This window comes from Kogia breviceps, chromosome 10, assembly GCF_026419965.1.
Source record: "Kogia breviceps isolate mKogBre1 chromosome 10, mKogBre1 haplotype 1, whole genome shotgun sequence".
NCBI classification, from domain to species: domain Eukaryota; kingdom Metazoa; phylum Chordata; class Mammalia; order Artiodactyla; family Physeteridae; genus Kogia; species Kogia breviceps.
Genome location: NC_081319.1, coordinates 69,924,564 through 69,940,128, shown reverse-complemented (window position 1 = coordinate 69,940,128; position 15,565 = coordinate 69,924,564). Strand labels below are relative to the sequence as shown.

General features: G+C 45.0%; 1 protein-coding gene across 1 annotated transcript; it reads right to left on the bottom strand.

Annotated features, from left to right (window-relative positions):
• Positions 1 to 3,498: 3,498 nt before the first annotated feature.
• LHFPL5 (LHFPL tetraspan subfamily member 5) lies at positions 3,499 to 15,340 on the bottom strand. Its single transcript, XM_059076452.2, has 4 exons — positions 14,300 to 15,340; positions 9,424 to 9,660; positions 5,968 to 5,994; positions 3,499 to 4,295 (listed from the first exon to the last, which is right to left on the bottom strand). The coding sequence occupies exons 1-3, from the start codon at positions 14,709 to 14,711 to the stop codon at positions 5,984 to 5,986; spliced, it is 660 nt and encodes a 219-aa protein (XP_058932435.1). The 5' UTR covers positions 14,712 to 15,340; the 3' UTR covers positions 3,499 to 4,295; positions 5,968 to 5,983.
• Between the last annotated feature and the right edge of the window lie 225 nt (positions 15,341 to 15,565).

The following is a 15,565-nucleotide window of genomic DNA, read 5'->3' as shown; positions in this document are numbered from 1 at the left end:
TACTCATAAAGAGTCCTCCAGCCCTGAACTACATAAACTTTTTTGTTTGTTTTAATTGAGCCATGCTTAAGACATACATAGTGTGTTCATACTGTAATGTTGACTAACCTGTTTAAAAAACAACCAAAAAAATTAAATTGGAATTTATCAAACCAGTATGTTCATCAGACTGACTAACTTAGGCAGTTCCTCTAAGCTTTGTGTTACATGTATGGACCTTGAACTCTGAGGGCTTCAAGTTCTAAGGGAGCTTGTAGCTATCTGAAAAGAACTGTCAAACTGAGGTGGAGTTACAGCCCTGAGTGTACACAGGGAGACCATTTAGCTGCTCCAGAGCAGGCCCAGGTTACAAATCGACTTCATTACTGCTCATTCTTTTATTTTTGACGCCTGTAGAGTCTTCCAGTTTGGCCTTATAAGGAAAGTGATTTGCTCTTAGAGTATCACAAAAAATTGATGATTTATTGATAATAGAATCTGAACTTATATTTGCTCTGTAAATAAGGTCTTATGACACCAGAGAAGTTTCAATAGTCCTTTGTGTTTTGCCCACCAATTTGGTGCCTTTGGAGTTAGCAAAGCATTGATAATTTACAGCTCTTTCTCAGTCTTCAAAGCAATATGAAAAGATAATATGTAAACATATAAAGATAATATATGAACCTTGAGACCAGCTGAGGAGGAAGTTTGTTTTTATGTCACTGAAGTCTTGTTTTTAAAAGATGGAATTTTAAAACTAAAGTGATAAGCATTTGTCTTTTAAGTGTTTGTGCAAATATTTATCCACACCAAGTCCTTATGATATCAGAAATATCTCAGTTTAAAAAAAAATATTTGAGATCATTTTGTGTTTAGAAGTTTTAACTAAGTAAGCAAGTTTACATTAGTACCTACTCTGTTACTGACTGTACCATTCCTTGTAAAAAGGTGAGGGTTTTCAATACATAGATGATCAGTCTGATTTTAGATCCTCCCAAGTTCAAATTTTTATCATGATCTTCTCTTTTGTCCTTAATTCATATCTAGTTGTTGCCCGTTATAATACAATAACAAGCCTTGCCCTCCCATTTGGCAGAACTGGATTGTGTTATCAGTGTATCAGCTGCCTGCAATTTGAGCTATGTTCATAGAAGTTGTGCCCTTAAGACATTTCATTGATTGCTTTGGATTTACTAAATATAGAGGAAAGTATGGTCAGTGTTGGAAATTAGTGGACCCTACTATAAATCCTTGAGGTTAGATAGCAAAAGTGGGATGAGTTTGAGGGTTAGGGCCCTTCATCTTCAGCAATTTATTACAAAACAAACATGTATCCATCAGCATGTAAGGTTACTAGAATCTAATCTTTGTTCCAGTAAAGCATTCTAATAAATGCCCATTTCAGCAGAAAATTAATTTTGAATAACTGAGAAACAACTTTTTAAAATACTCCAATGATTCTCACCTCCTGGTGTTCACACACTTGTGCAATTCCCTCACCTTTAACGTGGGCTGGACTTTGTGATTGTTCTAACAATCAGATTAAGGCAAAAAGCAGGATGTCACTTAGATTCGGTTACAAAGGGTGCCTCTGTGTGTGCACCTGCTCTTGCTCTGTCTTGGAAGACTTGCTCTAGGGAAGCAAGTTGCCAGGTGAATAGTCCTTTGGAGAGGCCCTCAGCCAGCAAGGAACTCAGGCCTTCGGCCCAACAACCAGTGAGAAGTTGAGTCCTGCAGACAACCACTGAGCTTGGAAACAGATCCAACACCTTAATTGCAGCCCTGTGAGAAGCCCTGAGGCAGAGACACCTAGCTAAGCCTTGCTGATTCCTAACCCACAGAAACTGAAATGTTTTAAGCCACTGAGTCGGGTGATTTGTTATGCAGCAACAGGTAACTAATACAGAGATGTAAGATAATGAAAGCATTTAGGAAAGACACCGTTCTGGTTCACATTTCAGATGTAAATGATAAGGCCTTCTTACCTCTCTTGACCTGCTCAGTGCTAGTTACTGGTAAAGCTTAGGCATCTCAACCATTCCTATGCTCCAGCCCAAGGCAGAGGAAGGAGTAGAGTAACTCAACTTGGTTTAGAGGAGTGCTGGTTTTATTAATTTTTCTGCATACTTTCAAAAATGATATTTGAGGCATCTTTAAGAATTTAAAGGTAAAGCCACTTGAGAAGGGCTGATAAGCAGTTATTAAGTGTCAGCCAAAATCATTACTTTATTGGAGAGGTTGAATTCTGAGTTTTCTTGAAGATAAAGCAAAAGGTGAGGGCTTCCCTGGTGGCACAGTGGTTGAGAGTCCGCCTGCTGATGCAGGGGACGCGGGTTCGTGTCCCGGTCTGGGAAGATCCCACATGCCGCGGAGCAGCTAGGCCCATGAGCCATGGCCGCTGAGCCTGCGCGTCCGGAGCCTGTGCTCCGCAACGGGAGAGGCCACAACAGTGAGAGGCCCGCGTAACGCGCAAAAAAAAAAAAAAAAAAAAGGCAAAAGGTGAAACGCTGAGTCATGTGACTCAAACAGATTTCAGATCGTCCCCAGCACTGGTCATTAGTAAACATCCCCTCCTGCTTTAGTGAAACTCAGTGTTCTTGAGAGCAAGGTGTAGGCTATTGGCAGATGCACCTTAAGCCCCCCAGAAACTTCTGTGGACCACCATGGTTGCCATTTCAGTGAGAAATATTTTGAAGTTAGGGAGGCTTTTAGAAATTTTTCTTTTGCCTTTTATAAAAAGTAAAATTACGAGAGATAACTGAACAAATCTATCTATAAAAGTCACAAAGCTACAGAATTGGCCAAATTCTGTCACTCATCCATTCATCAAGCTTGCATTGGGAATTCCCTGGCGGTGCAGTGGTTTAGACCTCTTTTACTGCCGTCGGCCCAGGTTTGATCCCTAGTCAAGGAACTAAGATCCCACAAGCTGTGCAACCAAAAATAAAAATAAATAATAAATAAAAGCTTGCATAAAGTAGATGCCTGACAATGAGATAATTTTATCAGCACAAGAAAACATGAAAGTGATCATTCTTAAATCCCATTCAAATAGTCCCCATCATCAACAACTGGGACAATGCTGGGATACTCATACCTAGCCTGTCTGAATTGGAGAAGAAACACTGCACTGACTGGGCAGGTTGTCAGAGTGCACTGGTTAAAAAGCATCTTTTAAACCAGTGCACTCTGAATAATCCCTGCAGCCCAGAATAAGAAGCCTGTTTTCCGTGTCACTGCTGGTTGATCAAGCAACAAGATCCATTACGGTTTTGTTCAACATTTACCCACTTTCTACCTGTGAGAAAACAGCACACACGTTTCCTCTTTACTGCGGAAACAGACAAAAGACCAGAAAAAAGCACCTGTTCTTCCTGGATCATTCACTGCAGATAATCAAGAAAACCCTGTTTCTATTTCAATACATACCATCTTCAGGGCAGGGAACAGCCTAAAGAATCTAATCTGTGTCTTGGCATTTGCTACAATGAGGTAATTGAGTTCCCCTCTAGAGACTGGTAAAAGATTCACCATTTAATGTACCAAATCCAAAGTTTTTTTTTTTTTTAACAGGAGAGTTCATCTATTACTCTAACAAATTACTTGGCCACAAGTAACAACTTTCCAAAACTGGTAGCCCATTCTGACTGGGTCAGTGTGGACACTGAAAACAATGTGATTTTTGGTTCCAAAGGGAAAAAAGAATTTAGTCTCGAAAGTTTTTAGATCCTAAAGTCACCCAGTCCTGGTGGATTCAGGTTCCGGTGACCTCTCCATTCCTTACGCATCTCTGAGCATCAATAAGAAAACAAACCTGAAAAGAAAAAAGCAAAGGACCCCCTAAACCTCAACCTGAAACGATCCAGCATGCTTACAGCCACCTCTTCTTCATCACCCTCTTAGAGCTGGGTGTCAATTTCTGGGTGCTTTCAAACAAGTATCCTCAGTGAATTAGACTGTCAGGGACTCACCTGGGAGGCCCCTAGACATAGACTCATCCTGCTCTCATTTTACCGAGAGGCCTCAAGAGGGTAAAGCAATTTGCTGGTGTGAAAGGATAAGAAGAGAAAGTGGATCCCTAGTCAGGAGAGTTAAACACAGTCTTTGAACATCTTGGATGTGGTCACTGCAGTTCTTCCTCACTGGAGTTTTCCAGATACAGTAAGAGGTCTTGTCTCAGGAGATTGTCATCCTATAATGAAAGGCTTCAGGATTTCAGGCCTAGAGCATCAGATACAGGGAAGCATGGAAGGAACAAGTTTCTGTTTCTGAAGAATTTGATTCCTTCATTTTCCATTGTCAGGGAAATAGATGACCTGTAGTATTAAAAAAAAACAGATTGCAAGATTATAGAATTTGACATTTTTTAAGGCAATAAAAACACAAAACTTCCCCATGTATGCTCACATTTTGATTCAGTTCTACTCCAGACATGCAAACTTCCTCATTAGTATATAAGACAGTATCAGTGTCCCTCAAGTAAAAACTCATAAATGTCTTTTAAGATGTAAATAAATGTAGTGCAAAGAAAAAGAAAAAAGACAGCTGTAGTTAGCTTTGATTCCGTTAATTCCACTCCAGAATTTATCAACAGAAGCAAAAAGTTATCTATGATAGAAGTGCTAAATGCCTAACTAAGGTCTCATTTAGCAATGAAATGGTACACCAGTGCTGTGGAGTTTGTGGCTTTTAAAAACTTCAGTAAGGGGCTTCCCTGGTGGCGCAGTGGTTGAGAATCCGCCTGCCGATGCAGGGGTCACGGGTTCGTGCCCTGGTCCGGGAGGATCCCACATGCCGCGGAGCGACTAAGCCCGTGAGCCATGGCCGCTGGGCCTGCGCGTCCGGAGCCTGTGCTCCGCAACGGGAGAGGCCACAACAGTGAGAGGCCCGCATACCACAAAAAAAAAAAAAAAAAAAAAAAAAAAAACTTCAGTAAGGAACCTGGCAAAAACATGAGAAATTATCCTCTAATTGTTTACTACTCGAAGTGTGACCCCTACCCAGGAGTGTTATCACTGGGGAGCTGGTTAGAAATGCAGTGCTTGGCGCTACTCCAACTGAATCAGTCTGAATTTTAACAAGATCCCCAGATGAGTTATGCACATTAACGTTTAAGAATCTTAAGTGTGTGGGGGGGGGAACGATGCTAATTTATCATTATTCAAAAAAGTATGTCTATGTGGTCAAGGATGGGAAGGTTCTTAGCAAAAATTATCAATAAAATAGTTTAAATGGAGATAATCCCTGTGACCCACACAAAGTGCCTGGCCTGCTGTAAGTCCTCAATAAATGACAGCTATCAGGAAGGTGATACTGTTGTGGGCTATTCCTTCTCTTCCTTCCTCCATCCCTCCCTCTTCCCCCACCCTTTCTTTCTTTTTAAAGGTGTTCCTTCTTGTCCTTGTTAAATCACATTTTAGAAACTGAAATGACAATAAGGAAATTAACATGTGTTTCATTTTCAACCAGACATTAAAATTGGTTAAATTCATGTTTTGCTTTTTGCTTCAGCTATCAGGAAGCAGGGAGCTAAATTTAATACTCAATACACTAATTCTGTTAGCCTAGCTTTCTGTAATATTTGTTTTCTTCTCTATGACTTTTATTTTCCATTTTATTAGGTTTTCCACTATGTCTCTTAAAATCACGTAAACTTCTTTCTGAAAATAAGGGTCCAAATGACAATATTGACTTCTAAAAACAGTCTGTTCTTGTTTGCCAGGCTCCACAAAAAGATGAGTTTATGAAACCACCTGCCTGTTTTAAATTATTTCTTCTCTACCTGTGCTTTTACCACTTCTCAAGACACAAGTAAAATTAAAGGGTTCCTGTTTAACCCTCAGTGAAGGTCTCAGATGCCAGCCAGCTCCTGCCCCCTCCCACCCCACACTCACCCCCCCTACCCCCTCTCTCCCGCCTCATGAGTCATTCTGCGAGGCCACAGCACTTCCAAAGGAACACTGACCACCCTCCAATCAAATTACTCACCAACACTCCTGTTGCTTCAGACTTCCTCTGTGATAAAAAAAAAAGAGAACAGTATGTATTTACAACCAAGCCTTGTTTTCAGGATAATTCCCTGCACACTAGTCCCTCTCCAAACTAGTTCAGATTCCTCTTATTCACTCTCAAGAAAGCTTGCACTTTTTGTTCATAATGTTTATCAGCTTGTGATTCCATCTTGCATGATTGTCTCCCTTACTAGACTTAAGGTCCAGATGTAGACTTCCTCCCTCAATGTACCCCCTGGATCTAAAGGTGGCGGTGGGCGCCTGGAGCACATATCCTATTATTGGCTGGGCAGATGGATGACATAAAGAGTGGAGGTACTGGAAAGACAGAAGGTGGAGAGAACTAACATTTATTCATCACCTAAAATATGCAGGTATTGTTGGTGCTTTATATACACTAATCCTCAGCACAATCTTTTATTTTTTTATTGAGGTATAATTTACTAACATAAAATTTACTCATTTAAACTATACAACTCAGTGGTTTTTTAAAGTATACAACTCAGTATTCACTACATTGTGCAACCATCACTACTATCTGCTTCTAGAACATTTTCATCACCCCAAAAAGACCCTGTGAACTTTAGCAATCACTCCCAATTCCCCCCTCTTCCCAGCCCGGGGGAAATTCTAAAATTTACTTTCTGTCTCTGTGGATTTGCCAGTTCTGAACATTTCATATAAATGGGGTCATACAGTATCTGGTCTTTTGTATCTGGCTTCAATGTTTTCTTCCACACTGCAGCAATTACCAGTACTTCATTCCTTTTTATGGCTGAATAATAACTCATTGTTTGGATATACACATTATGTTCATTCAGTCATCAGATGCATGACTGTTATGCTACTATGAACATGTGTACAAGTTTTTGTGGGAACATATGTTTTCAATTTTCTTGTGTATATACCTAGGAGTGGAATTGCTGGATCACGTGGTAACTCTGTGTTTAATCATTTGAAGAACTGCCATTCTGTTTTCCACAGCAACTGCACAATTTTACATTTTCTATAGCAACATACAAGGATTCCAATTTCTCCACATGCTTGTCAGTACTCGTTATTGTTCATTTTTTTTGTTATAGCCATCCTAGTGGGTGTGAAGTGCTATCTCATTGTGGTTTTGATTTGCATTTTCATAATGACTAATGATGTTGAGTATCTTTTCATGTGCTTTTTGGCCATTTGTATATCTTCTTTGAAGAAAAGTCTATTCAAATCCTTTGCCCATTTGGGACTTCCCTGGTGGTCCAGTGGTTAATAATCCACGCTCCCAATGCAGGGGGCCCAGGTTGGATCCCTGGTCAGGGAACTAGGTCCTGCATGCCACAACTAAGAGCCCGCATGCCACAACTAAAATCCCGCACACGGCAACGAAGATCCCGTGCGCTGCAACGAAGACCCAGCGCAGCCAAATAAATAATTAAAACTGTATACTTAAAAAAAAAAAAATCCTGGGCTTCCCTGGTGGCGCAGTGGTCGAGAGTCCGCCTGCCGATGCAGGGGACACAGGTTCATGCCCCGGTCCGGGAAGATCCCACATGCCACGGAGCGGCTAGGCCGGTGAGCCATGGCTGCTGGGCCTGCGCCTCTGGAGCCTGCGTCCGCAACAGGAGAGGCCACAACCGTGAGAGGCCCGTGTACCGCAAAAAAATAAAATAAAATCCTTTGCCCATTTAAAAAATTGGGTGTTTTTTTAATTATTGTTGAGTTGTAGGAGTTCTTAATATACTCTGGATACTAGCATTATGATCATGACTTGCAAATATTTTCTCCCAATCTATGGGTTGTCATCACTTTCATGATGGTGTACTTCGAAGCACAAAGTTTTCAATTTTGATGAAATCTAGTTTATTTTTTTCTTTGGTATTTGTGCATTAGGTGTCCAATCTAAGAAACCATTGCCTAATCCAAGGTCTCTTCTAAGAGTTTTATAATTTTATATCTTACATTTAGGTCTTTGATCCATTTTGAGTTAATTTTTGTATATGATGTGTGGTAGGTGGCCCAACTTCATTCTTTTGCATGTAGATATCTGGTTGTCCCAGCACCATTATTGAAAAGACTATTCTTTTCCCCATTGAATGGTCTTGGGCACCCTTGATGAAAATCAGTTGGTCGTAGATGTTTGGTTTTATTTCTGGACTCTCTATTTTATTCCATTGATCTGTATGTCTATCCATATGTCAGTACCACACTGTCTTGATTATTGTATCTTTCTAGTAAGTTTTGAAATCAGGACATATGTGTCCTCCAACTTTGTTCTTCTTCAAGATTGTTTTGGCTATTCTGGGTCTTTTGCATTTACAATTGACAAGCCGATCCTAAAATCAAAAAGCCAGCTGGGATTTTGATAGAAATGGCATTAAATCTGTAGATCAGTTTGGGGAGTATTGCCATGTCAGCAATATTAAGTCTTCTGATCCATGAACATGGATGTTTCCATTTACTTAGGCCTTTTCTTTAAACAATGTTTTTTAATTTTCATGTACATTTCATTTACTTTTTTGTTGAATTTATTCCTAAGTATTTTATTCTTTTTGTTGCTATTGTAAATGAAATTTTTAATGTCATTTTCAGATTGTTCATTGTTAGTGTATACAAATACATTTTTGTATATTGTTCTTATATTTTGCAGCCTTGCTGAATTTGTATGTTAGCTTTAATAGTTTTTTAGTGGCTTATTTAGGATTTTCCATATACAAAATCATGTCATCTACTAATAGAGATAGTTTTTCTTCTTCTTCTCCAAAGTAGATGTCTTTTATTTCTTTTTCTTGACTAATTTTCCTGGCTGTAACCTCCAGTACAATCTTCAATAGAAGTGACAAGAGCAGACATCCTTATCTTGTTCCTGAGTACAATCTTGTGAAGTAGGTATTTTTTACAAATGAGGAAAAACCTGCCTCCTACCCTCTAATGAGGGGAAATGAGGCTCAGATCAGAAAATGGATATATGGAGAACCCCCAGGCTACTCTAACCCAAGGGGGCTAGGCTCCCACCATCTGCAGTCCAGGAGCTGTCACGTCTCTGCCCTAACCTGCCTTTCCTCCTTCCCCAACAACTCATCATCCCCTTTGCTCCCCTGTTGTTCCTCTCTCCACCCAGCAAACTCCTCTGTTATTTCAAGACCCAGCCTCAGTGCCACCTATATGAGAGGCCACACCTAGCTCCCCAAGCTGGACCAAGGCTCTCTCCCCTGTAGGCCCTGAGAGTGCAGGGGGACAAGGGGACAGGCTTCTATCACAGACAGCCTCTGCCACGTAGGTCTGTCAATGCCTTATCGCATGCCAGCCTGCAACCCTCCACTGGCCCTTGGCGCCTGTGACGAGGGCTGTGTTTGATTGGTCTTGGTGTCCCCACCCTTGGCCAGTGGCCAAATCTCAGGCACCTGGCAGAGAGGAAGCCTCACCTCCCTGGGGTAGAGAGAATTACCTTTTCCATCGGCCGTATAATCATCAGGGAGCAGCTTGTCCTGGCGGTAGCCCAGCACAAAGGCCAGGAAGGAGAGGATGAGGGCGTCTCCAATGCTGAGGATGGCCAGCATGAAGGCCCAGCGGATGGTGCAGTGGCCCAGTGTGTATTTGCCGGTCTGCTCCCCACACATGCGCCGTACCTCACTTGAGTCCCAACCATCTGGGTAGACCAGGCAGCCAATCATCAGGCCTGTGGCTGAGGGAGCAGGAGGGGTACAGATGGTGTCAAGCTGGTGTGCTCGCCTGCTGCCTCCCACCTTGCACTGCTGTCATCGTGTCACCTCCCTTCTTCTCTTATTAACAGCCTTGAGAGGCACAAGGGGCAGCTCCCGCCATCCTCCTTGTAGAACACGGGGGAGAAAACTGAGGCTCCAAGAGCTAAAGCTACTTGCCCCTGGGGGCCAGTGGTCAGGGGTGGAATCTGAGAGCAGAGCTCCTCAGCCCAGGGAGGTTCTGCCACAGCACCAGGTTGTTCTACCAGGCCCTCAGATGTGCCCCTCACTTTGGACTTGATGAGGCGCCTGGCTTCAAAGTCCTCCCAAAAATCTGGTCCCAGCCCAGAGAACTCATCACTCCTAAGATGTACATTTGTTCATACTCCAACATCTCTGAAATAAGTGTAATAACAAAGCTTTAGGCTATAATTTGATTATAAGTATTTTTCCTTTTTACAGCACATAGAATAATGGTGTGTCCTACAACTCAGGTATCTTAGATTAAATGAATACAGGAAGTTTTCCAGCCCCATCTCTGGCTGCTTCCTTCATGAACCTTCCATTCAAGCAAACAGGCCTCCACACTATTACCCACTACGGAACAGTGCAGTTGTCCACACTTCCCTGAATGTGTTTAAAATGCTGATTCCCAGGTCAGGGTTGGGTTCAGGAATCCCTGTCTTTAAAAGCACTCTTCTGGGTGATTCTCTCAACAGGAAAAGCTGGGAAACACTAGGGAAGGCTGCCTGGATCTCAAGCCCAGCTCTTGAGAGCTAGCTGTGTGACTCAGAGCAAGCTACTTAAGTTTTCTTGCCTCAGTTTCCTCATCTGTAAAATGGGAATAATAATAGTATCTACCTGTTTGGATTGCAGCGAGGTTACAGTGAGTTAATATTGGAAAAGTGCTCAGAAGGTTGCCTGACACATAGTTGGCATTTCCTGAGTGTTAGCTAGTATGCCGCATGGTGCTTTCATTGATTTAGCACTGACAGCCAAAAATTTCATCTTCCCCGCCTTCCCTCTACTACTCCCACACCCTCCCACCAAATTTCCACCCCAATTTAGCTGCCCAGACAGGTACATAGTCCTGGGATGTGACTGGGGCAACCCAAGGACAACCACCAGGCAGGCAGGGGGTGCCTTCCTTCCCTTGTCTGTGCCACTTTCCCACCCCTGGCCCTCCTTTCACAGGCCTGGAGGCTCTTTAGTCCCAAAGCTGTGCCCTACCTGGGAGCCCCATGGAGAAGCACCTCGCAGGACCCAAAGTCACCAACCTGGGGCTCCGCTTGTTCTTGCAAGGAAGGTTAGCAGATCAAACAAAAGCACAACAAAGTGTAAAGATCAAGGATTCCACCTCCCCACCTAAATGTATCAACCGTCCTTGTTTTTTTCTAGGAGGAGTTCATTTACATACTTCTCTTATAGATTACAAAATACTTCATGTACCATTTTTCTCTTGACCCTTACCACAGTTCTGTGAAGTAGGCCATGTATTTAATATCCCATCTTCAGATGAAAAGACTGAGGTCTCAGAGAAACCAAATGAGTTGCCTAGTCATTTAGCGATGGCAGAGCCAAGACCTGCTATCATGGCTCCTGACTTTCCTGACTTCAAAGTTAATTCCCCCAGCCTCCCAGACTGACATCTCTCCGAAGAGCTGAATGTATTTAGTGGTGACATTTCAGACTTAGTGACAAACAGGAAGATCCTTAGGATGGAGGAGGGGGACCCTCCCAGAGCTCTTTGGTAAAACCTGTGCTCTTCCCCACTTGGTGTGTGACAAGTCCTCTGGTACCTGGCATGGCCCCCTTCTCCTATAGCACCTCCCTACAGGGGTTCAGAAAAGAACCCAGGGCCTCCAACTTGGAAACAGGTTGTTACTATGGGTGCCACAGCCCTCTAGGAGCACCCCACCCATCTACCTGGGCAAAGTGGGGGTCCACCCCATCGTGGTGTCTCAGGGCTCTAAATAGAGGCCCTCAGGGTATTCTCAGGCAAGTTTACTTACCCTCTCTGACTTCCAGTATCTCATCTGTAAAATAAGGATAATAATACCTGACTCGGAACAGGGTTATGAGGATTAAGCATGATCATGTATAGAAAATGCTTACTGCAGTGTCTGGTACATGGTAAGTGAGGCCAATTAACGTTAGTTGTTGCTATTATTATTGGCATTGAAGTCAGATGGAAGCAACCTCGATGGATGTGGCTGTCATTAGAGCTGTTTACAAGTATTTCAGGTACATAGTAGGATTATACTTCCTTGCCTCTCTCCCTTGAAGTTAGGCAAGCTCATAAAAATTCCTTCAGCCAATAAAATGTGAGCAGAAATGCCGCGTGCTTTTCCAGGCCAGAGCATTTAACTGCTGATGGAGACTTCCCAGAGCTCCCTTTCCCTTCGCAATGATGACAGCCAGATGACAGCTGATGCTCCATCAGCCTGGGCTCTGGAAGAGCACAGTGAGAGCAGAGCCCTCCACTGATCCTCAGTGAGCATGTACCATTATCAAGAAATAAACCTTTGTCATAAGCCACTAAGATTTGGGAGTTGTCTGTTACTGTGGCATCACCCCATCCATCCTGACTGATAAAGTTGTTTTGTGTTTTTCGTGTTTACTGAGCACCTACCATGTGTCAGGCACCGTGCAAGGTGTTTTACATGCATTATAACATCCCATCCTCGCAAGAACCCTGTGATGGGGGTACTGTTGCTACCTTCTACAGATGAGTTTAATAGAACTCAGACAAGCAAATTGCCCTACCTGTGTTTTTAGGTTCTGGGACCACATTCTGCCTACACCTGGCATCCAGAAGCTCAATTAACTTTGTTAAGCTACAGCCCCACACTGCCCCATTCATCAGTCCTCTTTGCCTTCTCCTGCTCCCTTCCCTGGCCCCAGGCTTCTTGGCAAGGTTAAGCTAACTGGTTTAGGTCTCTTCAAATGGAGGAATCTCCCAGCTGCTGGCTGTGGGGCACACCTCCTCCTCATCCTTCCCATTGGCTCATCTTCCCTTCCCCAGCACAGAAGAATGGAACATGACACCACCTTTGCTCTCCCCCAACGTAAATGTTTCATGGGATGGCACCTGGCCACCTCCACTATCGGTGTCTTCAGCTCCATGACCCAGACAAGGTCTGACTCAAATGGCCTGGTGACCCCACCCCCTCCCCATGCCCTCCCAGCACCGCCTGGCAAATGGCACCTGTTGCAGGAGGTTGGGGGAGTGGGACAGTGAAGAGAATGAGAGAGGGAGGGTTGTGTTTCCGGCATCCCATAGCTCTGATATGGAATATGGAGGACCAGCTGGCAAGCGTGCCAGGGTCCATTCTACTCCTCTTTGTCACAGAACTGTTAAATCTTCATTCTCCCTTCTTCCTCCCCACTCTCCACTGAGACTTGGCTCATCCCTGCCCCAGCCTCTCCCTCATCATATAGAGGGAGTACAGAGAGAGGGAGATGGCAGGGGCCTGGGGAGGCAGCTCTGGAACCAGGTAAGTAGCCTGAATACAAGATTCAGAGTCGAAGGTTCTGTCCCTCACTACCTGTGTGCTAAAAGACAAGTTACCAGCTAAGAGCCTCTTCCGTAAAACAGGAGGAAAACCCACCTCACTGTGTCATGATGAGGCTCCTCCAGATGATACACGTGAAAGTACTTTACAAATCATTACACTTATGTAAATGGATGCCTCAATAAAAATATGTCTTTGGAGCACAGCTAGTTCTTGGGACTCACTGCCTTTATTCTGTTGCCTTTGTTGCCAGGTGATCTGCTGTAGCCTTCGCTAAGTCTTATCTTCTCTCTCAGTCCCAGATTCCTCATCTATAGCTGGGGGGAGGATGCTATAGCTCTCTAGGGTCCCCTCCAACTCTGACAGTCTTGAGTCTACGTGTTTGGTTGTATGGGATTCAGATCCCTAGTCCATTCTGCCTGTTAACACTGCTTCTCATTCTAACCAATGATGTCAAGATGATTTCACTTTAGCCTGCAGTCCCTAACAAGGCTCCTGGATGTTTCCCTAGTATGGACAGTCTGTGTATGGTCCTTGGAGGGACCAAGGGCTGCAGGACAAGGTCTTAGGCATCCCTTCCTGGGCTCTAGAGGAGAGCAGAACCAGCTGGCCCAAGGACCCAGTGGCCTGCCTGGGGCCAGAAACAGGAAAAGGGGGACAGGGAAGGCCTTGCCTCTGAGCACCACTAGTAGCCACCTACCCCCCATAGTTCTAAAAGACCCTATTCCCCTCCCCCATCACAAAATATCACTTCCACTCGCTGCCTCAAATGCTCACACTTGCTGCATCAAGTATGGAATCCTATAATTGGGGAACAAAGACCTTCACTCTACCATAAGTGACTTGCTCCTGGGCAAATCATTTCCCCTCTCTTGACCTCAGTTCCTCATCTACAAGAAGAGGAGGTTGAACAATTTGATCTCTAAGGCCTTTTTGGTCTCAGCCATCCTAAGACTCTCTAATTACTCTTCCAAGGCATCTGCAGAGCATTGAGTATGGCTGCGCTATAAAGGAGGACAGCTGAGTAGGAGGCCTAGAGACTCCACAAAAGGTGGGATGGTGGGCCCCTGCCTGCCCTCCCGCTATCCCTCCTGCTATCCCTGCTCACCCGCAGCCAGCTGCATCCATGCGCAGATCTTGTAGACAGTGGCCGTGTTGCAGACAAAGAACAGGCTGAAGCAGATGATGGAGCCAATGATGAGGAACATGGCCAAGCCCACAAAGAACATGGCAGTCTTGAAGGCTCTAGAGGGGATGGAGGAGAAGTCCAGCGGGCCACCCTTGCAGATAAGCTCAGACGACAGCACGTTGCCCACGCAGTAGGAGAAAAGGCCAAAGTAGCCTGCCTGGGGTGTGCTGACGCTGTCACCGATCCAGTAGGGCTGGATGAAGAGCGCCATGACCAGCACGGAGAAGCAGATGGTGAGTGTGCCCCACATCACACCTATGGCCCTCGAGTTCCGCACATAGTTGGTATGGTAGATCTTGGCTGCCTCCTGGGCAGGCAGCAACTTCACCATGGTGAGGGCACTGGGTCCTGGGCTGGGGACTTGTGGGCTGGAAGTGGCTTTGCAGATGGAGGGAGGCCCAGAAGTGGGTCACCCCTCAGCCAGGTATGGGGAGAAGGCGGAGGTCAGGGCACAAGGTAAGGCTCCTTCCAAGGTAGAAGAAAGAGGACTAATGGGACAGGGAAAATGACCTTGGCCTCTTCAGGGGAAGCTTGTCCAGGTGCCTGTGTCCCCTCTTGCTCTAGCCGGGCTGTCTCCCGTCTCCTACCTCCTCTCAAACCCGCCGCCGGGGTCTCGGGCCTGCTGGCGCCGCCCTGCCCCGCCCCGCCCCCAAGGCCTGCTGAGAGCGCCAGAGAGCTCCGCCCCCTTCGCGCGGCCGGGCTCCTCCTCCCTCCCTCCTCCGAGAGCACAGCTTTCAGCACCGTGGCCAGCGCCTCGGGACTCTGGGCACAGGACGGTGCAGAGCGGCCGACCTACCCACTGCACACCCCCGCCACTGGGAATCAAGGCCCCTCTTCACCCTCCTGAGCAGGGAAGGCAAGAATTGAAGGCGTGAGGCTGCGGTTGTCACATTCCTCTCGCTTGGTTTCCAGCCGCAAAACCGATTCTTGAGCGCAGTCCGTATCCCATCCCCCCGCTTCCTGGCTCCCTAGTCATCCTGCCGGAACCTCCAATCCCCCGGAGGCCAGCAACGCCTTCCAGGTCACCGGTTTCTCGTTCCTATCATTCAATCGACAATTACTAAGAGACTACGCCCTATGTTGGAGGATATCTTCCCTCAGCAAGAATCATAGAATAAAAAGGACACGGTCCCTGCTCTCAAGGACCGTGAGGTATTTACATATATGTAAATATGTGTGTATTTG